This window comes from Chelmon rostratus, chromosome 21 (genome assembly GCF_017976325.1).
Source record: "Chelmon rostratus isolate fCheRos1 chromosome 21, fCheRos1.pri, whole genome shotgun sequence".
In the NCBI taxonomy this organism is placed as follows: Eukaryota; Metazoa; Chordata; class Actinopteri; order Chaetodontiformes; family Chaetodontidae; genus Chelmon; species Chelmon rostratus.
The window spans coordinates 1,189,576-1,215,190 of record NC_055678.1 but is presented as its reverse complement, the minus strand read 5'-3'; the positions used below and the strand labels follow the sequence as shown (position 1 = coordinate 1,215,190).

At 41.6% G+C, this 25,615-nt stretch overlaps 2 protein-coding genes across 3 annotated transcripts in view; both read left to right on the top strand.

Moving 5' to 3' along the window:
* Positions 1-2,970: 2,970 nt before the first annotated feature.
* Positions 2,971-13,477, top strand: tap2t (transporter associated with antigen processing, subunit type t, teleost specific). Its single transcript, XM_041962444.1, has 12 exons — positions 2,971-3,180; positions 3,999-4,547; positions 5,454-5,568; positions 5,746-5,876; positions 6,309-6,514; positions 8,044-8,241; positions 9,426-9,554; positions 9,660-9,851; positions 9,952-10,125; positions 11,092-11,251; positions 11,581-11,717; positions 13,283-13,477. The coding sequence occupies exons 2-12, from the start codon at positions 4,043-4,045 to the stop codon at positions 13,472-13,474; spliced, it is 2,139 nt and encodes a 712-aa protein (XP_041818378.1). The 5' UTR covers positions 2,971-3,180; positions 3,999-4,042; the 3' UTR covers positions 13,475-13,477.
* The window catches only part of acsf2 (acyl-CoA synthetase family member 2), a 25,520-nt gene continuing 13,125 nt past the window's right edge, over positions 13,221-25,615 (top strand). The window contains exons 1-11 of one of the 2 annotated variants that reach the window (XM_041962446.1): positions 13,221-13,237; positions 14,799-15,004; positions 17,641-17,836; positions 20,194-20,322; positions 21,289-21,342; positions 21,425-21,543; positions 22,611-22,773; positions 23,589-23,684; positions 24,310-24,461; positions 25,120-25,211; positions 25,327-25,403. In XM_041962446.1, coding sequence (XP_041818380.1) covers positions 14,886-15,004; positions 17,641-17,836; positions 20,194-20,322; positions 21,289-21,342; positions 21,425-21,543; positions 22,611-22,773; positions 23,589-23,684; positions 24,310-24,461; positions 25,120-25,211; positions 25,327-25,403 — 1,197 coding nt within the window. In that variant the 5' untranslated portion in view covers positions 13,221-13,237; positions 14,799-14,885. Of the gene's footprint in view, positions 13,238-13,620; positions 13,756-14,798; positions 15,005-17,640; positions 17,837-20,193; positions 20,323-21,288; positions 21,343-21,424; positions 21,544-22,610; positions 22,774-23,588; positions 23,685-24,309; positions 24,462-25,119; positions 25,212-25,326; positions 25,404-25,615 lie in introns of those variants that run through there. The other variant, XM_041962445.1, reaches the window with a different exon arrangement.

The window sequence follows — 25,615 nt, the reverse complement described above, 5'->3', positions numbered from 1 at the left end:
GGTAAACAACAGACTGGTGAACGACAGACTGGTAAACGACAGACTGGTAAACAACAGACTGGTAAACAGAGGTTAAACTGGGCTGAAGCCAAATGTTTAACTTGCTGCTCTTCAGCTCGTTTTTATTTCATTTAAGACGTTGAGATTTCAGTTTAGTTGAGTTTTTTCAGGAAGGTTTGTTTTAGTTTTTATTTATTTTATTTTAGCTTCACAGTCATTTCAGTTTGTTTTTGTTTTATTTACAAAAAGTGCTACTAATTGAAATATGCATATGTGTTATTTAACTATGTGAGAGCAGGATTACGAGGCCACAGCTTTCATTTCATTGTGCTGCAAAATGACTATAACTGAACCTGATGAAGCTAAAACTGAAATGAATTTACTTTCATGTCAGGTCAGTTTGAAATTCTCCAAAAATGCATCATTTTTATTTGTTTCACAGCTTTTTTTTCATATTAGTTAATGATAATAACCAACAGGGCCAACACATGAGGCATCTACACGGCGTGCAGCTGCTGGATTAAGATTCTGCATCGCACCTCTTTCATGCTCCCTTCACTGTCTGTCTGACTGCTGCTCGCTGACTCAACTCGCTGGTTCCTCCTGAAGATGTAAATCTTTAAAAATAAATCACAGTTTTTGTGTCTGTTAGGGACTATTTCCTTCTGTGAATTAATCTACGTTTGGTGCTCCAGTGAGTATTAACAAACTGTGTCAGTATTTCAGAATAAACGTGTGTGTGTTGACGGTGATGAAGCAGCAGTGAGGCTCACTGACGTGTTTTTAGCAGTTTTAACAGCAGTCGAGCTTCACGTCACAGAGGATTGATGCACACGACACCTGTTAGTAGATACATTCACTGTTGGTTTTGGTCTTTTCATGAGATTTTTGACATTAAGAAAAACAGAAAATCACTGGACGTATCTTAATTACGGCTAATAGCTAAAGACTCATTAGAGTGGACCTTTGATCAGTCAGCGCGGGATGCAGAAAATCAGAGTTTTCTTTCACCTTCATCATCTTTAAAGCAGGAAAATTAATTTGTGTGTGTTGTGACAGCTTTAGACACAGCATGCTGAGCATATTACAGCCATGTTGATGGTTATCTGTGGCTTTACATCACTGACGGAAGATATATATACATATATATATATATATATGGTATAAAGGTTGTTTGTCGTTCACTGTATCAGCAGACATTCATCATGTTTTTGTATTTCACTCACTTCTCATTCCTTCATGGAACAGTGCCTTTTCTAGAACAGGTGTATTTCTGCTCTCGGCCACAGGTTAACGTCACAACCTTTCAGGGGGATCAAAGCTGATGATTTCATACTGAATGTCAGCTGAAACATGTGATGAGAGAAACATTTCGAAGGCACTGAGGTTCACCTTTGATAAACGACCAGTGAGACGATCACACCGCCAGTACAGGTTTGAACAAAGCTATCTAATGTCAGATTACTGAAAATGAAACAGACATTTCAGGTATGAGCTGCGTCGCAGTAATCAAAAGTGTAACCACAGTCCTCTCAGCATGGGAGGATTTCTTCGTAATTTTTTGAGGCTTGTCTTGCTTTGGGCCAAATTATACCTTTATTAGAGATTCTTTATTTATACATTATGATCAGGGGAAAATAAATGTTTGAATATCAAACTTGTCTATGTTGTGATTTTTTATTAATATGATTCCAGACATTTATTTTGCGTATACATGCTGGGGTCTAACAGAGCATTAAACATCAACAGAAGTGAGATTTGTCCTCTCATACTAGTAAAAAAATGATCCTCTTCAAACTGTACAAGGTTTACTGATATAGAGCATGTTTCCAATTTATATGAAAATTTGTCATAGAAATGAAATCACCAACTGTAGAAGGATGGAAATTAAATGTAATTGCACATTTTTAAGAATTATGTGCCACCAAAGCAGATCATAAACTAAATGATAAGGACCTTAAAACAGTTTGAATCAATTCTTATTTAAATCTTATTTAAGTGTGGACGTACTTGTACTTTATTTGAGTATTTTAATTTTATGCTACTTCACCTTTTTTCACTTCTCTACAATTTACAGACAAATACCGTAATTTTTACTCCACTTCATTTATCTTATAACTTAAGTTACAGGCTAAAATAAAACTTTATTGATCCTGGGCGAAAATGCACAACCTTGTATGTAAAGTGATTAAACGTAGCTCCACCTTTACCATCTGCATCAATGCATCAGTTCTCACAGTGGTGGAGTAAGAACTCAGATCTTTTCCTCAAGTAAAAGTAGAAATCGCACAGTGTAGTCTTGCAGGTAAAAGTTGTGCATTTAAAATGCTAGTTAAGTACATGTACAAAAATATTAGCATTAAAGTATACTTAAAATGCCAGAAGTAAAAGCAGACATTGTGCATAATGGCCTATTGAAGTGTTGTGGCTGGTTAATGTGGATCTAATTTCATCTACTTTATACACTGATGTTATCCATAATTATAAATTATCTTTTATTAGTTGGTTGATATATTGAATTCATAATCTGAATCCACAAAGTTACTAAAGCTGACAAATAAATGTAGTGGAGTAAAAAGTACAATATTTCATGCTTAAATTGTGGTGGAGTACAAGTACCTCAAAACTGTAAAAAAAAAAAAAAGAAAGAAAGAAAAGAAAAAGTAAAAGTAAAAGTATATTTTGACGCTGATACTTTTGTACTTGTACTTAACATTTTGAATGTATGACTTTGATCATTTCTACACAGTGTTTTCCCAACTTGTTATGATGCTGACATCATTTGTACAATTTAATTTTCCATTAATTTGACTTGTAGTGGAGTATTTCTACACTGTTATTACTTCCTGCAGTGAAGTGGGAGTTCTTCTTCTACCGCTGCTGTTTGGAGGATCTTCATATCGACAGATGTCGCCATCTTGTGGCCATAATAGGCAATGACGGGCTGCTGTGAGTTTGTGAAGTTTGTGTTCAACAACGGAAAAAGCAAAATAACCGAAATGAGGCCAGTGTTGTTGAATGGTCTTGAATGCTGAGCCTCATCTCCTCGTGTCAGGTGTCTGGAGTCAGTGTAGGTCAACCGCGTGTCAGCTAACTGAAAGTGAAACTAAAAACATAGCAGCTAACCCACGCTGAGTTTTAGCATCTTAGCTAACCGGCGACCGTGAGGGGAAACACACAGTAAGTCATCACGGCAGCCTCAATAACTTCATAGACTCTTTGCTGAGCTGCAGGTTCCTGTCGACAAGTGTTGAACAGCTGCAACGACAGAAGCGACTTAAAAGTGTTACCTCCAGGTGTTGTTGTTAGCTAACACTAGCTAGCTACAACAGGCTAGCCAAAGCTATCAAAAGCTCGTGAAGTTATAAAGTTCGTTAGAATGGCCATAACAGGTTGTAATGTTACTGCTGTACAGAAAACTCTTGGAAGTAATGTGTTATTTTTGTAGTAATTTTGAGCTACTTGTACGTAAGTGTTTCTAATTTGTTTATCTACTTCCTGTGTTGGAAAATACCTGAACTGAGTACATTTACTCTTTTGAGGTACTTGTACTTAATATCCATTTTATGTTACTTCTGCTCCACCACATTTTGGAGGTTTTACTCTCCTACATGTATTTGATAACTTAGGTTACAGGTGATTAATGTACCCAGCAGTGTGTAAAGTACCTGAAATTAGCTCCGTGGTGTCTAGCAAGTACTTTTACTTTTTATACTGAGATGCATTTTGCTCCTAATACTCCTGTACTACTTCAGAACTAGTATGAATGCAGGGCTTTTACTGTACTTGTATTGTTTCCAGTTAGTTGTGCACATATAAGCGCCCAGTGGACAGACATGAACATTTCAACATCCATAATGGAAATACTTTACTTAATAAGTAAAGTACAAGGACCTCAGACTTGTACTTAAGTATGGTACTTGAGTAAATACACTTGTTACTTTCCACCACTGCGTTCACCGTCCGCAGCCTGAGTAACAGAATATTTGTTGTTCTAGGATCAGACTCGGCTCCTTGCAGTCGGCCCTTCCATCAGAGGAACATGAGTGAGGTGGCGTCATGTGGATTATTCATTCTCGTGTTCGATGCGGTGCTGTGCTCGGCGCTGTGGGCCGGACTCGTGCTGCTGAAGTGCTCCGGCTGCGGTGGACTGGCAGGCGTGTGGGCCTTCGGGGCAGTAAAGTGGGCCGTTCTCCGTGTTTTCACCTCTGTGCTGACTGGTGGAAGGTCTCAGGCTGTGCTCTGCAGGCTGGTGGCGCTGCTCTGCCTTCTTTCTCCTGTGTTTGAAAGTGGACGGTTCCTGATGGCGCCTCCTTCAGAGCCTTACACGGGACCATCCACTGACCTCAGCGTGCTGCTCCTGGGCCCGATATCCTCATCGCTGGCCTGTGTGGTTTGGGAAAAGGGCCTCTGCGGTGATGGAAAGATGAGAAAGGACAACAATAAACTGGATGCCAGGAGCTTGCTCATGAGGGTGCTGAAATACTTCAAACCAGACACCCTTTACCTGATTGCAGCTTTCAGTTTCCTCATCTTAGGCGTCTTCTGTAAGTTTGCAAATATTGACATTCCACAGTATATGTGTACATCTGCATATCCACGTATGCCCGATTAGCTTTAACCACTATCTACTTCATAAATGCACTTTCAGAACGATGCAGAAACCGTTAAAGGATAAGATTTTATTCTGTACATTTCTTCAACAAATCCCATGAAAAGGCTGAAACCAACAGCGTGTTAGTCCACGTTAGTACTTTAAACTTCTGTTGCACTCAGGCCCAAACTCATTAGTCACAAATATTAGCAGTTTAATAAAAGGCTCAGTAATTTCCTAAAACAGCTGGGCACAGTAGTTTTGACCAAACATTACTCTAACTGGAGTAAATAGTGTGTTTGTCAGGGACTATTTCCAGCGGCGGATTCATCCACTTTTGGTGCTGTAGTGAGTGTTTGTGGCAGCAGGACGGTGTGTGTGTGTGTGTGTGTGTGTGTGTGCGCGCGCGCGCGATTGAGTCAGAATAAACTACAGTTCATGTTCATGATAATGAAGGAACGTGTCCGGCGGTGCAACAGTGCGGCTCGTTGGTGTGTTTATGGAGCTGTGTGGCTCAGAGGAAGAAGATCTATCAGGCTGTGATTCACGCTCAGTACTGGTTTGTTGATCGGTTCATTGTTGGTTTTATCTTTTGATGGGATTTGTTGAGAATAAGAGACATGTAGGGAATGCCAGTAGATTTATCCTGCTGGGTGAAAACTTGCTAAAACCCTTAAACTTTAATGCCTGTCAGTTGAAGTAAAAACAGCGACGATATTTTTGTGACCAGCATGAACATGTGATATCTGTCAGAAAGTTTGGAGACTGCTTCATTACATCTGAATGCTCACATCACAGACATGTTGTTTACATCATTTCCTGTTTCCATAACATCCTTGTCATTCATCCTCCCTAACAGGTGATTCATTGATCCCATTGTATCAGGGGAAGGTGATTGATATGCTCAGAGGTCAGGGGGCTCAAATCAGCTTCTGTTATGCAGTTGGACAGCTGGCGCTTGTCTCTCTTGGAAGGTAATGAAGTCAGACTGAACTTTCTTTTTGTGTTTTCCTGATAAGAGCATCATTCTTCTTAAAGATACTCCGTCATTCGGTGTTTTGGTGGTGGTGGAGAGTGCTGTCTAACTTTTTGATTTGTTTCAGTGATGTGAAATCTATTCTTTTTGATTTTTAATGTCTCCATCTTAACAGCGCTGTGTTCTCTGGCTTAAGAGGAGGAATATTTATGTGCACCCTGGCCAGACTGAACAAGAGGCTGAAGCATCTGCTGTTTCACACCCTCCTGCAGCAGGAAGTGCACTTCTTTGAGGAGAACAACCCCGGTGAGAGGAACACGGTAAACACGTGACGTGGTCCGGCACTGACCACAGTTCATCACAGAGGTGTTGGTTTGGGTCGAGGTCACAGAAAAACATTTCTTTATGGATCTGGCGGTGTTGTTTGCTACACTGCCTGGAGCTCGCTGAAATATTGTACATGTGATTTTAGTGTTGTGAAAGTTGTGTTCATTAACTGAAAGAGTCACAACGAACAGTTAGAGGGATTTTTCCACTGTTGTAGTACCAATGGTATAAAGCTTTATTCTGTGATCTAATAACTATTCATAAAGTCATTAATTAAACATTCATGATGGGAACATTTCTACAAAGTGGGACCAATTAGACAAACTATTTGTACCTCTTCATAATCTCTAAGAAACATTGAAACCCTGCAGAGATTTAGCTGCCAGTTAACATTTCTGTTTCACCACGCAGGGCGCCTTTCCTCCCGCTTGCACTCTGATGTGGACAGGATGGGCCGCACGGTAGCGCTGAACGCCAACGCAGCGGTCCGCAGCACAGTCAAAACCTGCCTCATGCTCACGGTGATGTTACACCTGTCCTGGGAGCTCACTGTGCTCACCTGCATTGAGATGCCACTCTTGGCCATCTTCCAGAATAGATACATCACCTGGTCCATGGTAGGTGTGATGAGATTGTCCCTGGAGTCTCCTGAATAGCCAACAGTAGTTTGGTTTACATAGTGTTACTATGAATAACCAGCAGACAAGGATTCATTGTCATTGATTGTTTGTAAATGGTATCAGTCAGCAGAGAGAGAGGAAAGCCTGCAGCAGGTGGAGGAAGGTGGATGCCGGCCTGGAACCAATCGCATTCTGGAACTATCTGTACAATTATTCAAAACAACCAATCACAGTAGCCCACATGAGCCTTTGAGACACAAAACCACTAAAACGGGTTCATAGAAAGAGAGAGATTCACAGTGAACATGATAACACGACGGCCGTCACAGGTCTTTCCCTCTCTAATGTCAGATTTAATTGAAAAGAAAGATTTTAAATCCTGTAATAACAGAAACCAACACATCAGCTGCATGTTGTTGTTTTGCACATGTGACAGAGATTTGACTGCTGACAGTAGAGTTCATTCACTTAATGCCATCAGTATTAAAAATTCTGAGGAGTTATCACATGATGGTTTCCTTTGTGGCCTCTCAGGAAGCTTTTGCATTGGAAGTATTATAGAACTACTCACGGCTCAGCTGACAGCAGTACCTGCAGTCACCAGTGAGGGGCGCTCAAGTGCTCAAAGTTAGTGTCTTTGTCAGTGACAGTAATCATTCAGTGCTCTCAAGTCGCCTCTAGGTTTTGCTGCTTTATTTAACACAGCTCAAGTTATTGCATGTTGCATTTAAATACTCGGCATAAAATAAATCTTGTTCCCTTCCAGCCAAAACTGTGTTTTGTAGCTACAATAAGGAGACTTGCTACAAAACGAAGGTCTGGAAAAGTCAATGACAGGCAGCAGTCTCAAAGTGTTGTTCATTTTGTAAAGTCTTCTAGACAGAAAACATGCAGTGATCCTCTGTCTCATATTGCTTAACTCACAAACATGCACACACACAACAGAAGGGCCCCCGGCCTCTGTTTTTCCTACACAGAACATCTGGTTTCCATCTGGCCTCGCTTAGTGGGGCCTCTTTTCTAGGTCACTGTAACAGAAAACAGAGAAGAAGAACCTGTAGACCAAAGTCAAACTAAACTCTTCCTCCACATGCTTCGCTTGGATGTTTGAGCTTCACTGTGCAGAATGAAAGTGCAGTTTCACACCTGAAGGAGTAGGAGACGTCTTGTGTCCAGGAGTAAAAGTAATAATCCTCGTTTAGTCCAGAACTTTAAAAAATAGCTCAGAATAAGACATATAATCAATAGCAAAAGGCTGCAGGCAGGCTAGATTTAGTTACAAGCTCTCTGAGGAGAAGAGGAAGAAGAGACGAAGATCACTGAATTCAGTCAAAATAATAAAGGGACATTAACTGCTGAGAAGAATTTAAAGAGGAAATCTGGTGTTAAGGATTGTGTTTCTCTGAAGCCGACTCGTTGAATTACAGCTCTGAATATAACTTCAGCTCCACTGGATCTCAAATTGAAGACGACCGCTCAGGTGCAGCTTCTTGTTAGTGACTCGGTCTGCATTCTCTCTCAAACAGGAGCTGAAAGATCAGATCCAGGAGTGTCACGCTCAGAACAAAGACCTGGCTTTCCAGACCATCAGTGGGATTCACACAGTCCGCAGCTTCAGGGCAGAGACACATGAACAGAGGAGGTACGGAGAGGCTCTGCGCCAGATGTGCGCTGTTAAGAGACGTTCGGGACTCTTCAGTGCGGTCTTCCTCTTAATACGCAGGGTAAGCCGACAGCGGTGTTCATCCGTGGATCACATGACTCATCGAGGAAGCATGTTGACACTCGTTTCCATGTGGAGGCCCATTTCCACCAGGAAAAGAAACTGAAAAAATAGGCAGATGGCAGAAGTCAGTAGACACTATTATGAGATAGTAAGTTGAAATGTCGTCTTTTAAGTCCAAATTTACCATATTTTCCGCTCTATAAGGCGCACCCTCAATGAATGGCCTATTTTAAAGCTTTTTTCATATATAGGGCGCACCGCATTATGAGGTGCATAGACAGAAAGTACCGTCCTGTGGTGTCTGGGGTTGCGTTATGCATCCACTCGATCAGGGGTCGGCAACCCGCGGTTCCGGAGCCGCATGCGGCTCCTGAAAATTATTAATGGCATTTATTTAAAATCTATTTTATTTTAGTTTGTTCGTTTGAAACAAACACCGCGCTCACAGATGACAGCTGATCCTGCGTAAAGATGCAGGTGACGGCGCACAGCGCTGATGTGCAGACGCTGTGTGCTGAGGTTCAGGAGCAGAAATCACATTAGTTCAGTGAAATAGTCATTTTATTATTCAGGTTGACAGCTGACGGCATGTCAGCTGTTACTTCGGCCACGCCCCCTGACTACAATAGCCATAATTAACCAATATTGATCGATATAAAAGGCGCATCAGATTATAAGGCGCACTGTTGGTTTTTGAGAAAATTAAAGGCTTTTAGGTGCGCCTCATAGTGCGGAAAATATGGTATATTTGGGTTTTTAGATCAACTCAAAATTTCAACTTTCATTGTCAAAATGATTGTTGACGTCAAATTTCTTACTTAGAAGGTTAAACGTGATATACGTAGTCATAATTACATATGATAAGTTACAATTTTTACTTTTAAAGTCAGAATTAATAACAGTAAGGCCGAAGTTTGACTTTCTGTGTTACACATATGAGATTTCAAATCAAATGAAGCTGAAGCTGAAGCTGAGTCGAAGGTTTGACGTGCTTCTGTCATCATTTTGACGAACCATGAGCAGTTTTATTTTTTAACATTTCTTCTTCTGGTAGCTTTGGTCTTCCATATGTTTGTACTGCTCACATAATAAGAAAAAAGCTTCATGTTTGATTTTTTTTCAGGAGCATGTGTGGTTTCTGTTGAAGTGAGTAATTCCTCTCTGTGTGCTCTTTGCATGTAGCTGGTGAGTCTGGGGATAAAGATACTGATGCTGGTGCAGGCCCGCAGTCTCATCTCGTTTGGTCGCCTCAGCATCGGTAGTCTCGTGTCCTTTTTCTTGTACCAGAACCCCATGTCGAACAATTTAAGGGTGAGCCCGGAACAAATCCTTCATACTGCAGAATCTTCTCTATGTGTTCAAGTTGTTACTCACATTACACCTGTCATTGATAAAGATAATTTATTTTTGCCACAGGAGATTTTGTATTGCTATGGAGAGACGATGTCCACAGTCGGAGTCATCTCCAAGGTCTTCACTTATCTCGACAGAAGACCGGCGTGTCAGAAGGAGGGAGAGTTAGCTCCTGAGAAGCTGGAGGGAAGAGTTGTTTTCCAGGACGTCACCTTCACATATCCCTCAGCTCCTCAAAATAAACCAGCGCTGAAGGTAAATGTTTGACAGCCTACAAGTCAAACTTAGACGCTGTGTTCAGAATCATTAATGGACAGTTGGACAAGCCGTTGTATCATTAACATCTTCTGTGCAGTCCGTTTCTATGGAGCTGAAGCCTGGAAAGATGACAGCACTGGTGGGCCCCTCCGGCAGTGGAAAGACCTCCTGTGTCAGCCTCCTGAAGAGGCTGTATGAGCCTCAGGAGGGGCAGATCCTGCTGGATGGAGAACCACTGCACCATTACAAACACAAATACCTCCATCAAAAGGTACAGTTCAATCGCTGCAACAAATATAAAATAAAAGACGGCGGCACCTTGAGCTAAATGCTAATTTCAGCCTGCTAATATGCTCAAAGTGACAATAGTAACATCCTGACATTTAGCAGGTATGTTTAGTGTGTTAGCATTATAACATGTGTCAAGTAGCACTAAACATTCATATTTTAAGTGTTGCAGGTATTTGGTCATAAATCAAAGTATTGGATGAAGTAGAGGAGGGGGGCATCAGTGTGTAAAACAAATTTCATAACATGAGACCCTTACTAAAAACCACAAATGTCAGCCTAATGATGGCACAAGAGGAAAAGTCATTAGGATTCATCCTCTGGGAATGTCTATAGAAAATGTTGGGACAGTCACACAGTCGAGATATTAATAACGACCAACATTAGCAACCCCACAGCCACGGCGCTAGCATGGCTAAAAACTGCTAGTTTAGCCTATTTTATGTACGAAGCTAGCGTACATGAATGCTTTCCTGCTCTCCCGTTCAGCTGGCATCTCCTGAATGCAGCACGAGAAGCCACGAGATGTTTAATTCCAAACTGTCATTCCAGTCAGAGCTCGGGGATGAAGGGGAGCAGTCCCACAGCGACAGGATGCGGAAAGATGCTTCACTTGAAAAGCTGTCTTGCTAATGTAGCCTCGAGCCTGTGGTTGGATCGCCTTTGTTGTATCCGCCTTTGTTCATACGAAACTTTTGCTTAAGTGTCGGACCACTTGATGGGTGGACACAGTGAAGCTCTTCCTCTCTCTTCCTCTTCTTTTTGGTGTTTAAATCAGTTTGTGTCCACAGGATGTTCAGATGCATTATAATCATGATGTGTTGACTAATAAGTGGATGTTTTTTCCACTTTCTTACCACACAAACGTGTTTGTGCGATATGTACTCCGTCAATCCTGTCAACCAGCACTGCACTGATACGAGTGTGTGTCTCAACTTCATTTATTTAGGTGGCCTTGGTATCCCAGAATCCTGTGCTGTTTTCTGGGTCGCTGAGATACAACATTGAATACGGCCTGAAGGACTGCACTATTGAGAAAGTGAAAGAAGCTGCAAAGAAGGCCAACGCAGATGAGTTCATCTCTAAACTGGAGAACGAATATGACACAGGTAAACAAGGGGGGGGGGGTCTTCATGCGACTCACTGTGTGCATTTCATACCACACAAATAGGTTATTAGAGACGGCCATCAGTTGTGCTCCAGTAAAGCTTTTTTGTCCTTAAATAATAATGCAACAAAATATGTGGACTGTTTAATTAATGAAAGTAAGTAAAGATGAAACAAACTACTCGTGGAAAATTTCCTTTCATGATGACAAACGAGCTTGAGATTGTAGAGGTGAGCTCCAGGCACCACTTCACTGGATTCTTCAGTGATGATCGACTGGTGTGTTAAGATTTTAATAATCTGTATGGTGCTCCGTGGTTTGTCTTTGCAGATGTCGGGGAATACGGTGGCAGACTTTCAGATGGACAGAGGCAGTGCATCGCCATCATCAGAGCTCTGGTTCGAGATCCGCAGGTCATCGTACTGGACGAGGCCACCAGCAAACTGGACGTTGAATTGCAGCACGCTGTGAGTAAAAAACATGGTCGTAGCAGGTTTTTACCACTGATGACACCTCCCTAACAGCAGATCACTTTCACAGTTATCCCGACTGAATCATGAACAATGGCTCCGCTCCATTCAGGTGTCCCACGTGGTCATAACAGAGCAGTGATGGAAGAAGTACTCAGATATTTTTACTTCTGCTAAAAGTAGTAATACCACAGTGTAAAAATACTCAAGAAAAAATTAATCTTACACATAAAAGTATTGTATTTAAAATCAACTTCAGTGTAAATTAGCACATAAATATACTTAAAGTAAAAGTACTCATTGTGGAAAAAGCCTAATTTCACAAAAATATGTCTGTATTTTTAAGCATCGCTAATGTTGTAGCTAAAAAAGGAGCTAATTTCAGATGCTTTGCATCCTGCTGGGTATCTTATTCTATAACAATACATTAGAATTGATGAGTTAGACTATATTAACATCTGAATCTGCATAGTAAGTAAAGCCGTAAAATAAATGGAGTACAAGTATGATGTACAAGCACCTCAAAACTGTACTGTACTTGAGTAAATGTACTTAGTTACATTCCACCACTGTGAGAGTGAGCCAGCATGAAACTGAAGCAGCTAAATGGAATTCAGCCATCATTATTTTTATTATTGATGCCTGTGGTTCTCCTGCTGTTAGATCACAACATGTTCTCCATGAAGAGACCGGAGACACCTGATCTGACTCTGTGATAATACTGAAGTGCTGGAGCTGCTGTACGGCCTCCACGGGGGTGCAGTGGACATGCATTTCCCTCATGTTCTATGGATGGGCGTCAGCTAGTGAAACAGAAACGTGTTATATTAAATTATGAGTCAAAGACAAAATCACAAAATGTTTAAAGTTGATTTTATATTCTGGTAGTTTTAGCTAATGGGACTGTAAAAGGGAACCAGAATGTGAAACTCTTCATGTGAGGATGGAAGCTGTCAGGACGAACGTCGCTCTGTAATATTTATTAAGAGATTAACTCAATGTTTCATTGTTTAGATTGCAGTTTTTACTTAGTTTGTACAGTTTTTATTTAGATTGTACAGTTTTTATTTATCTCTTTTTTTTAATATATGTCCTGTCACAAAGGGTACATACTGCAGAATTGACAATACAGCTGACTTTGACTTTGACTTTGACTAAAACTCACCTGTTCTTCAGGACCATGTGGGTGTGGGTCGATGAGATAAAGCTGTTGTGTCTTCATGCAGGACTTCTTTGCCTCGTAGTTAGAAGCTCATTGAGAAAACAGGCCTTCAGGGCCTGCAGTGCAGTGTTCACTGGTGTTGGTAAACCACACCTGGAGGTGGCCCACTTGGTCATGTGACATCTCAAGCAGGTGTGTGTGTGATCAGCACAGTTTGACCACATTCCTAAGAAGCTGAGAGATAATCTGTGTAGAGATCAGACTCAAGTGTCGCTGGAGTTTTTATTTCTTCTGCATACCGTTTTTTTCCTTTTAAAGAAAAGTAATCGAGAGGCAGACCGCAGGTGAACTCCAGGTGAGCGTGGCCGTGAAGTAACCGTTGGCGGCTTCTGTCCCTCAGGTGCTGCAGGAGGTTCTGTCTTGTGGTCGGACGGTCCTCGTGGTGGCTCATCAACTGAAGACTGTGGAGAAGGCAGATCACATCATCTTCATAGAGAAGGGGGCAGTTGTGGAGGAGGGGACGCACCAAGAACTCATGGCTAAAAGAGGACGCTACCATCGCTTGAAAGAGGAGCTCTTCTCTCAGCTCTGAGAAAAGCTCAGTAAATGTAGCTTGCACATGTTTGTTGTAATAAGTGTCTGCGAATGAGCATGTGGGTGATGGGAGTGTGTAAATATTCACCCTGACCTGGTAACCTGCCTGTTTTTCATCCTGTAAGGCGTAAAGCAGGGCTAAGTCCGGACGTCTGTCTGCATACAGCAGGTCAGTCTGGACCCACCGTAACTGATCGTCAGCTGGCGTTGACACATCCGCTCACGTCCGGTCCGACAAAGCTTCCCATCGGTCCCACAGAATATTAATGAATTCAGAATGTGTGTATTTTCTAAATTAATCGTTTTCATACATGATTTCTTTTTTGGCTCTTTTTTTTATTCAGAGGATCTGAACTCTTCCTCCACCGCTGATTTTCATAAATGTTGTACTTTTACTTTAAGACACGGTTGAATGCAGGACTTGCATTGTGGTTTTTCTACTTTTACTTTCTGTAAGTAAAACATCAGAATATTTGTTCCGCCACTGTTTGTATTCTTGTGTTTAATTTGTATCCGTTGATGGTAGACGTGTTAATCCTCAAACAGATCTGAGATCAGGCTGAGAGTTTGTATCTGGAGTGTGACAGCGGACGGCTGGTTTACCCACAGAGGGAGGAGAGTTTCTCTCGTCGTACTCGAGTACACAAACACAGAACGAACTCTTCGGTCTTGTCATCAAGTTAAACTGTGGGAATGAAAAATAAATATGCAATGAAAAACATATATGCAGACTTATGAATTAATTTCTAATAAGTTAATAAGTTTCAACTAGTGAAGTAAACTTTATTCGTGGAACAAAACAGTTGTGGACTGTAACTGAGTACATTTACTCAAGTAGTGTACTTAAGTACAAATTCCATTTTATGCTGTTTTGTACTTCTGCTACACAGCATCTCATCTGGCATCGCCAGAGTTTGTATTTACTCCATTACATTTGTCTGACAGCTTTAGTTACTACTTTTCAGATTTACTTTTTTAATACCCGTCCTGCCCAGAAAACCATGTATCTCCAAATTTGGTGATTTTTAATTAGATTTTTTGTTCTTTTATTATTGTCAGTGTTGGTTTTTAACAACCATCACACAGAAATGTGTTAGCACGCCTGGACAGGATCTTAAACAGGTTTCAAACACGGTTACAGTCATGATATGGATGTTGGGTGAATGGCGCCCCCTGCAGGTCCGCGCTGGTGGTCCCACTACTAGTTGTTCGCGCTGGTGACGGATCAAGGTCCGAACGCGGATCTGCAGCTAACACACTCGGGCAGCCCTCCTGCACGCGAGGGGACTTTCCTGTTCACTGTGTGTGCCCCCTTCCTGCAGCTCGGCAGCAGATCTGAAGAGGTCCACTGACGCAGACAGTCGCTCAGCTTTGGCGCAAACGGGTGCGGTGACCTGCAGCTGCACACAATGATCCCCAAGATTCCGCTGAGCCTCCAGTCTCTCCGGAGCAACTGTGCTTTTTCCAGAGCTGGAAAAGTTCTGCAGAGACCAGGGACACGTCATCCAGGACTACCTGCAGCAAGCCGGTGAGTTAGCGACACACAAGAATCTGATGGCGTGCAGTCGACATGACTTTCACTGACAGTCAAAGCTCAGGTGTTTGTAGAACTTTTCCATTAATGTGCAGATATCAGAACCAAAGTCTCAAAAACACACCCTCCCTGCAGCCGAACTTTCGCTTCCTTCTGATCATGTGACAAACTCCACGCGCCTGCTTTTAAAGAAACTCTCAGGACAATAAGTGAAGTTTAATTCTGCAAGACTTGACATGTCATTAATGCACAGCCTCGCGTGAGCCACCGCCTTTCTGTTTTTGTGTGCAAACTCTTCTGCTTCAGCATTCGAACAATGAAAACTGCTGATTTGAAGCGCAGAAGGAAGAGGAGGAGACAGCAGTGTGGTGTTTCTAACAACAAACATGAACTTTAGTTATATAAGACTTCTCCTGACAAGGTTTCAAAGTGTCTTACAGGGAAAAACTGGATAAAAACAATACAAACAGAATGATCATACAACACGAATAATAAAATAAAATAAAGTGAAAATTGTAACGTAGAAAGAATAAGCACAATAAGCAGTAATATTCAGAAATGCTTTCCTGTAAGTTTTAAGAAGGGATTTAAACGATGCAGAAGATGTAGCCGATTTGCTGATTTCAGCAGCAAAGGTCACCTTTAGAACCGGATCCAGGAACAACCAGAATATCCACTGATCTCAGAAGGCCCGGCCACACAGGAGTCAATAAATTCTTCATATCATTAGGAGCGAGGTCACATTGCTTTAAAGGCATTTCATAAAATTCTAAAATCAATACGGGATCAAACAGGCCGCCGGTGTAAGCTGGCTAACAGAGGAGAAATTCATGTGTTCATTTTTAATGTCTGTTAATATTCCAGCAGCAGCGACCTGCACCGCATGGAGCAGAGAGCGTCGGGCGAGAAACGATAAAAGCATAATTAACCTTCTGTAAATCAGACAAATAAAAAAAAGACTTGATTTTAGATTGTTTGAGCTGAAAGAAGCAGGACTGAACATCAAGCAGCAGCATCAAAACAAAGATCTGCATCAAATATTATCCAGCAGCTTCATCTTCAGTCAGGCGAAGAACTTGTTCTGGACCAGGCTGGTAGAGTTTGGTGAACCAGTGGCTATGATCTCCGATTTTGACCGTTTAGGAACAACTTTTATCTGCAGTTAAAAGCAGCTTTTTGAAATTATTTTCTCCAGTTTCTTTGATAAAAACAATAATTTGGAAATTGGTCTGTAACCACTGCGTAAAAGAGGATCCAGATTCGCTTTTTTCAGTATTGGTTGAAGCAATTTAGAAAGTCAGAGAGCTGTTCATAATAAAATAAAATGTCCCACAGTTGGAAAGACCTCCTTTTGAAATGTGAAATTAAATTAAATTACTACATCTGGCACCAACCCCCCAGGATGAACAGATTTGATTTTGTTGATGGAAGGTCAAAGGTCACTGTGACTCACAAAACAAATTTTTCACCACAACTCAAAAATTCACCTACTAATTATGACAAAATTTCACACAAATGTCTCACAGGATAACATGATGAAGTGATGACATTTCATATCCAGAAGGTGAAAGGTCAGCTTCACTGTGACCTCATAATGTCTGTTTTCTGTCCATGATTCAGCAGCATCACTCAGGAACAGAAGGCAGATTGTGACCAAACTTTGTGTTCTGTCTGAATGAGCTTCATTGGCCAAATATATGCACACATATTACAAGGAATTTTACTGTTTGTATTTCTATCGATGAACCTGCAGCAGAACAAGAACAACAAGTTTAACATTGTCAACTCAAATCACTTGTCCATCAGAAGAACAGTCTGTTTCAGTCGTTTGAGTTCAGTCCCGTTTCGTATTGATTTGGACCCTAAGGTGCTTTCTGATTGGTTCTGCTGATATTGATCTTCAGGTGAATGTCGTTGCACCGTGTGATCAAGCTCTCTATCAGTCCTCTGGACAAATAGTCTCTAAGTGAAGACAGCATGTTTCTCTCTGGACATTATTCACTGGAATCATACATGTTAATAAAGTGAGAACTTCCATTTTACCAAAACTACACTTAGCTAGCTAGCTCAGTCAGCTGTGCAGCTAGCGCTCCAATTTTAGTTGACAGTCCACACCTCCCTGCTCCCTGCCAGCATTCCCCACTTGTTTCCTCCTGTCCTGAGCCAGAAAACCTCCACCTGATGGTTAAACACTACTGTGCCAGCGGTGTAGACACCAGTGAATACTCTGGACTTAGGACTGCTAGCTGCATGGTTAACTGGGCTAACTGGCTAAAGGCAGCTACAGTTAGCAGCAGTTAGTGGTTACTCTAACAACAAGTGAGACTATCTGTCCATCAGGACTCTCTGCAAATCAGTTATTTTTTTTGTATAATCAGTGAAATTTTCAACCAGACAGGGCAGTGAAACACTGATATTCTAAAGTAAAGTACTGTGTCATCAGCATAGCAGTGAGAGGGAACATCATGATTGTGTATTATTTATAGGACAGAACTTTGTGTACAATTCAAAAGGACTGTACAGTATATTCCTGCCATCTGTGCACATGTATTCAGAGCTGTGTTCATATGGTTTGTGCTCCCAGTAAAGCTGCCAGTGTCTGAGAACATCTTCTAACTGTTTCCCTGCAGTTGCATTCACGTGGACTCGCCGCCCATTATCCCAACTCTCACTACCAGCTATGCCCACGGCACATCTTCCACATCCTTGCTCCATTATACAGTTGGAGAGGCCCTGCAGAGGACTGTGGAGCGCTATCCTGACAGAGAGGCCTTGGCCTTTTCAGAAGATGGAGTCCGCAAGACCTTTGCACAGTTTCAGCAGGAGGTGAGTCTTTTTTTCAAAGTATGCTCGACAGTATGTGTCCAGTCAGTGTGTTTACCCCCAACCCCAGATGATGAGGGCTAGAAAGACCTCAATGCAACATTAAAGGCATCCACAAGATCTCAATGTCCCACCTGAGAACAGACTTCAGACTCCAACAATGCTAAGGTTGGTTAAGGTATGAGGTTGGAAAGCCTACAAGCAACCTATAGATTGATCTTGGCTCTTGAGGTGCAACATGGAAGCCCAGGAAGGACAATTCCAATCATTTTTAAAATGGATTTTATTCCTATTCTGTTGCCCTTCTGCCTTTGGGTCATAATAACTTTGCAGTCTCTGAGTCCAAACAAAGTAAACACAGAAAGTAGCATCCTAGATTGGCTATTTTTGCTAACTGCATTGGGGTCCACCTACAAGGCGTCCGTTGGGTTTGCTTCAGTATACGTACGTTGTTTTGCCAGAGCTGTATTTCCCGAATCTTTACAATGGAGATGACGAGTGCAAAGTTATTTCGACCCAAAAGTACAGGAACTTTCCTTTAAGGTTCTGACTGTGCTACGGCCAATAATCTACAGCAGGCATCTCAAACCGGTTCCATAAAGGGCCGCGTGGCTGCAGGTTTTCATTCCAACCCAGGAGGAGCACACCAGGCCAACCAATCAACATCAAGGGATCACTTAGTTATCAGCTGAAGACTGAGATCAGCTGATTAATTGATTCCAGCCTGGTGTGCTCCTCCTTGGTTGGAATGAAAACTTGCAGCCACGCAGCCCTTTATGGAACCGGTTTGAGATGCCTGATCTACAGTATACATTCAATGGTATTATATAACAGGGTATAGTTGTGTACAACCCCAATTCTAAAGAAGTTGGGATGCTGCGTAAAACATGATGAAAAATAGAATGCAGTCATGTGTAGTAACATGCAGTGATCTCCTTCATCCAATCACGTGTTGACAAAGAGTTGAACCTCGCGCCATCCTCGCTGTGAACCACTGAGCCTTTCAATCATGATGCTATCACCTGTTACCAATCAGCCTGTTTACCTGTGGAATGATCCAAACAGGTGTTTTTGGAGCGTTCCACATCTTTCCGTCTTTAGTTGCTCCTGTCACAACTTGTTTGAAATGTGTTGCTGCCTCAGAGTGATGGGAAGTTAAAGACTTCTGCCTGGCTGGTCTGTCCACCTTCCTAGAGAGTCACCTGCATGTTCAGCCCTGTTCACTCTCTAAACTTTCACCCAGTCACCACTCAGAGTGGTGTCACAGGTTGATGTCATTGACCCGACACAAAGCCTATCTGCAAACCATATTCAGATAGCAGCTGTCATACAAAACTTTTAACTGATCTGAAAGTCCATGGTTACGTCCCCTGAGATCTGCTGGACACACTGAAAAATACTGGGTTTAACCTGGGCCAGGGTGGGTGTGCTGTACTGACACCACCCTCGGTCAATTTATAACCCAGTGTTTACTAGTTGTGTGATTACTGAGACCACGTGTTCTGTTTCTTCTTACTTTGTATTTACCAGAGATTTAATTCCTTTGTGTTTGTTTTTTGTTTTTTTACAGAAATCTCTTTTTTTTATTCCTGCGTGGGTTTTGTGCTTCCTTTGCTTTGTTTGACAGGCACAACTACGGTCTTCCCTCATAACAGTTTAAAGGCTAAATGACATGAATGACTCTTTACCTCTCTGGCCTCATGTTGCATGTTGAGGTGTTAGACTTTGCTCTTGACATGCAGGTTTAGATAACAGCGTGAAAAGGTGAGAACTGCTCACTGCAATCCAGAACTGTTATGAAACCTGGTATTTCATCATCGATATCTTTGAGGTGATTTTGAGGAGAAAATGTTTTGTAGCATAACACATTAATTTTAAGATAAGAATAGAACAACAGTGCTGTTTTTTTTCCCCTGTGTGTGTTTGTCGGGATGAGTGTTTGTCTCATATCTGAATAAACACGTTCTCTTCTATGTAAAAGTCACACCAGCAAGAAGAAAAACTAAGAAGACTAAGAAACATTTCTATATCACTTTTCTGTTAAATTTACACACTTTATCATCACTTTAATAAATGTATTATCTCAGCCATGATCTCGTCTGCACACACTCAGTTTAATTAGCTATGAAAGCCCTGCGAGAGAGACAGTTTTAAGTTGTTGGTGCCAACAGGTGCCAAATATCACACAATGATATATAAGGCAGCTAGAAAACAGCCTCTGAAACTCTGATGAAGGCGAAAACGTTTGCTATGCTTTGGAGCTCACGCTGTGTTCGTCAGTACGCTGTTAGAACCTGCAGTACCACCTTCAGTCAACAAATCCCCGAAAAAACCTGATTTTGTTTCTGTAATGTCTGCAGGTGGATCAAGCTGCAGCCGGCCTGCTGGCACTTGGGCTTACGAAAGGAGACCGGCTCGGCATGTGGGGACCCAACATTTATGAATGGGTCCTGTTCCAGTTCGCCACAGCCAAAGCTGGCATTATATTGGTGAGTTAAAGCTGCAGCATAGTGTTCAATAAGCTCAGCACCGGCCAGAAGGTAAAAACAGCATGAGAGAATTGATGCTGTCAAGTTTAGTGATGTTTTGTTTTTACCTTTTGTCAGTAAAGCCCATGAAAATACCAAACCAGCAGTGAATGTGTCAACTAACAAGTATTATCTGTGTATCCAAAATCCTTTAAGTACTTAATTTCTTTATTTTTAGTACTTTATTCTTTTTTAAATAAGTACTATGAGCTGCATTTCTTGTATGAAAGGTGCTGCACAAATAAAGTTTATTATTATTGTTATTATTACTAGAACACCAAATGTGTATTAATCCGCCAGTGAAAATAGTCCCCTATAAATTCACTCCTGTTTGAGAAATGTGAGCCAAAAGCTATTTGGCAGCTGTTTGATGAGCCTTTTTAAAAATTAATTATATAATTTAGAGTAATTTTTTTTGGATAATGTACATCTTCAGTAGGAACCAATGGGCTTTGAGCGACATAGATGGACTAACACATCGTTGATTGTGGTCTTTTAATGGGATTTGTTGACTGTTATCAGCCTTAACCTTTAACATACTAATCAGTATGATGCAATATAATAAATTCATGTTCACACAAAGATTTGATCATACAAAGTAGTTCAGTAGTATTTAAGCAAACACAGTGAAAAAATATTATAATCAAAGGTTAAAGGAATGAAATGATGGGTTTAGAGGAAACGGATATTTGTACATTTGTCGCCGTAGGTGCGACACCAGTTGGATGACAAACAAGTGTGACTATAATTACACTGATGAAATAAGTAATTGACAGGTTGAACATACTTTTGTGGACATGCTGTCTCTCATCAGCTCATTCTTCATGTCCACTGTCTTTGCTTTGGCTCTGGTCCAGTTTCAGGTCTGTAAGTCGTTAAGTTTCTTCTCCATCATGAGCAGCTTTTTCTGGTTTTACCACCCAACAGGTATCCGTGAATCCGGCGTACCAGCTGCAGGAAGTTGAGTTTGCGTTGAGGAAGGTGGGTGAATATTACAAACCTGTTCTTACTGCTGTGATGCGCTGAGACCGTGAAGGTAAATCCTCTGTTGCTCTTTCCACAGGTGGGATGTAAGGCTGTCGTTTGTCCTACGGAGTTTAAGAGTCAGAAGTACTGTGACATGCTGAGACAGATATGTCCAGAGATCGACTCGTCCACCCCGGGAGACATCAAGAGCGCCAAGTACGGCTGCCCAGAGCTTTAGACGATCATGTCCTCGAGTTTAAACAGCCTGAGAAGAGTTTAGATTCACCGTCACACATAAATGAGTCTTTTTTAAAGCTAATTCTGATCATTTTGCAGCCTAAAAGCCTGAAAAAAGAAAATTCATACGCTCATCTTTGTGACGTGGACAAGGCTTGGTAACATAGGAACCAAACACAGGGCTGGCTGGTGAACTACTGTAGCTAGCGAGCTAAGGGCTAACATGTTAGCAAGCTGGGAATATGCTAATGCTAGTCAGTCGTGAAGGCTCTCTGAACTTCATCTGTTTCCTCCCTTTTGGGATTTTGTCCTCAGGATTGTTCATAATTTCATTCAAAGAAAAGTTCCTAAAGAGTTAAAAACAGGTCTCTGGTTGTTAAGTGTCAGTTAGTAAGCTAATTAGCTCGGCCGCTAATGAGACAATAAGCACACAGTTAATTGGAGAGATATCCGTGTGACTGCCTCTGAAATATCCGTGAACTGCTGCTCTCCCTGGGAGCGGTCTGTCGTCTGACGGGGGGGGTCACAGTTGATGGTAATCAGCTGCCTCCTCAGAGGTCAGAACTACACGACCGCTCGCTAATCAAAGGTGCTAATTCGTGTTTCAAAGTGAACTTGATGCAGTAGAATAACACAGAATAACTTGATGATCCCGACTCAGTTGAAATGAGCTGATTTCACCGTGAGCTGCTGGTGTGTCTGGGCCTTTAATGGCTTTTCTTTTTTCTTCTCTTGGTATGTGAAAAATGTCTTTGAGGGGCACCACAGGGGGGGAAATGTGACCTCAGCACGACCAGAGACCACAGCCCTGTTCATGCATGTACAGACAGATTTGTTCACTTATGTTGAACAGCAGCACTTAAACAGACAGAGACAAAGTCCAAGCTGCCTAAAATAAGAAAAATAAGATCGGATAATACAATTATTGATCCCCCACAAGGACCAAAAACTGGAGAAAATAACAAATGAAAAATTAAAAAGTATAAAAAATGGAAATAGATTTAAAGCTTGGCCCTGATTTTGTATTTGCCTTGTTTTCCCCTCAGACTCCCAGACCTCCGCTCTGTGATCGTTCTGGGTAGTCGACAACCAGGAATGTTCCACTTTGAGGACGTGATGCAGGCGGGCAGCAGCCGGCACGTACAGCAGCTCCAGGATCTGCAGAAGAAACTCTTCTGTGAAGACCCCATAAACATCCAGTTCACTTCGGTAACTGCTGCGTAATCACCGCGAGCCTGACGGGACCTCGCTGAGGCCTGTTGAGGCTGTTCCAGGCTTCCTTCCGTCCTGTCTGGATGTCCTGTTTTTTTCTCCTTCTGGGGGAAAAGGATTGAGAACATCTGGATTACAACCCCCAAACTTCACCGAACAGGCCGAGTTTCAACCCTTAACATGGAAAACAAATGCCGACAAAGGCTTCTTATGTTTTTCATTGCTTTTGGGCACGATCAGCCTATTTAAGACGTTTTTATCAGGAAAAAAGATTCAAGTCAAAGTTTCCCACTGACGTTATCTTTGACCAATCAAGTAAAACTATTGAGATAAACGCTTTTAGTAAGACTCTCTAGATACAATCATCAGTTAATTGTTATCGTCGTCTTTCAGCCAAACATGCTGAACATTCACTAGATGAGGCTCTTCCTTTGTTTCCGTTCATTTCCTGCTTCCCTCTGTTGTACGTCAAACCTGAATATCTTTGGGTTTTGAACTGTAGGTCAGAGAAAACATTCGATCTGCAGACGTCATGTTGGGGTCTGACATGTTTGACTTCACAGAAAGTCCTTCTGGCCACAGATCGTACACTTTAGTTATAGTTCAGTTTAGTAACTGAAGATTCATCTTTCATGACAGCGAACATTCACAAAGTGATTCTCTTTTGGTTAACAAACACTGAAACATCTGTTTATGAGGTGCGTGTGTTTAGAGAGCAATAAAAGAAGCCTGTCAGAGTAAACCTGACATACGTTAGCAAACCTTTTTACAGCTTTCTGAATGCAGTGATGTTTTCTAATGTCTGTCACCAGGGCACAACTGGCTCCCCAAAGGGCGCCACCTTGTCTCACTTCAACATCGTCAACAATGCCTACTTTGTTGGCAAAAGAGTGGGATACGACTGGAAGGTGAGTCACGCACACACACGTCCTTCTGCCACAAACACTCACCACAGCACACAATGTGGATTCATCCACCGCTGAAAATAGTCCCTAATGAATTTACTGCTAATTTCTGTTCGAGGAACATGTGATAAAAACTACAGTGAGCAGCTGTTTCTGGAAATTATTGAGCCTTTTTAGAAAATTAAAAATTATATTTGTTTTTAAAGGTTTGGGAGGAATTTCTGGGCTTGTGAGCCACAGACAGGAGAGAGAATTTATTCTTTATTCGGCTCTTCCACAAAGTGCTCACTAGTCTTCATGGGATCCACACAAAAACAACAACAATTAAAAAAAACAACAATTTAAAATCACGTTTTCATCAAGACAATAAAATGTAAAATAATCCAAATATAGAGATCAGAAAAAAATAACCGGAATGACTCTACACATGAAACAATAAATGGTGTATAATAAGAGCCCTGTTGATTCTGATCCACAGACGTTTGGCCAAACAGTGCAGCTCCACATCCAGGCCTCTTGATTCACAATGATTGAAAAGAAAATCAGTTGTACAGTTTGGGCTCAGGGACTGATTCCTCCAGTCCGGTCCACAGTTCTGAGCCTTTTGTCTCCCGGTTTTGTCCCGCAGCCTCACAGTCGTGTCTGTCTGCCTGTGCCCATGTACCACTGCTTTGGCTCTGTGGGTGGTGGGATGTGCATGGCTGTGCACGGCATCTCTCTGGTCTTTCCCTCGGCGGCCTACAATGGAAAGGCCAACATAGCAGCTCTGGAGAGCGAAAGGTAATGTGAGACATCCACAGCCGGCTCTGTACGTTTGGCCGCTAAGTGAAGTAACAAAGGATTTAATGTGCTTAGAGTGTAATCACCATTAATTCTGGAGAAGTGTTGTACAAGTAAAAGGTTGTTTTGTGATTAAAGCCTATTTCAAACGAAGGAATCATTAACACTGTACGATAAGAGTTAGTCCTTACCCTTAAATGACCGTTTCTAAAAACAAACCGTTGTTTGCTTGGCTGTGAACTTCATGACACACATGTTGATCCACATCTTTATCCGACATATACTAACATTAGTTATGACTTTAATTCATAAACCCATGAAAAATGTCAACAAGAGACATTTGTTAAGTTACTTTATTAACTAACGTTAATAGATGTCAATATACAGTTCAGTGTATTAGACTGCAGCAAATGTCTCCAACATCCAGACAAAGTCGGATTCACCGACAAATTCTGGTTTCGTTTGAAACTGTCGTCCCGAAGTGTCGTAATGCCGCTTTCGTTTGTCCCGTCGGATGCTTTTATTGTCTCATAGAAATGTTTCTGAATTTCAAATGAAAGAGAAAGACGCACAAAAAAATCATTTTTGCAGGTTTTTTGTGGCAGTTTGTAAGTAAAGATGCTTTTTTTTTTGTCATTTGTCAACCTTTCCCTCACAGGTGCACCTACGTCTACGGCACCCCCACCATGTACGTTGATATGGTCAGCCAACCAGACTTAGATAAATATGACTTGTCATCAGTGGAGACCGGTGAGAAAAGACTCACATCCTGCTTTCCTAGTTACCATTTCAATGATTTCTGATCTGAGAACATTCCCATGGAGTGATTGCTTCTCCTGTGTTTGTATGTGTTTTTGTGCTGTAGGCATCGTCGCTGGTGCTCCATGTCCTCCAGAACTTGTGAAGAGGGTCATCTCTAAAATGGGCATCAAGGGCTTGACAGTGAGTGCATCTTACAAATAAGAGATGGTTTTCAAATTGCTGTTTTATATTTTATAAGAATCAGATTTATCAGGCCAAACATCTGATCAAAATATTCCAATGATGTGATTCAGCTTTCACACACTAGGGGGAGACAGATCCTTAGAAAAGCACGTTGAAGCCGTGCTGGAGACTCTTTTATGCAGAGATGAACATCAGACATCTTGTTAAAA

Excerpts from the sequence above, each read along its gene's own strand:
- tap2t (XM_041962444.1), top strand. The coding sequence starts at position 4,043 with ATGAGTGAGGTGGCGTCATGTGGATTATTCATTCTCGTGTTCGATGCG. Across the intron at positions 6,515-8,043 it reads GATACATCACCTGGTCCATG|GAGCTGAAAGATCAGATCCA; the intron begins GTAGGTGTGATG and ends TCTCTCAAACAG. Across the intron at positions 9,852-9,951 it reads AAAATAAACCAGCGCTGAAG|TCCGTTTCTATGGAGCTGAA; the intron begins GTAAATGTTTGA and ends TCTTCTGTGCAG.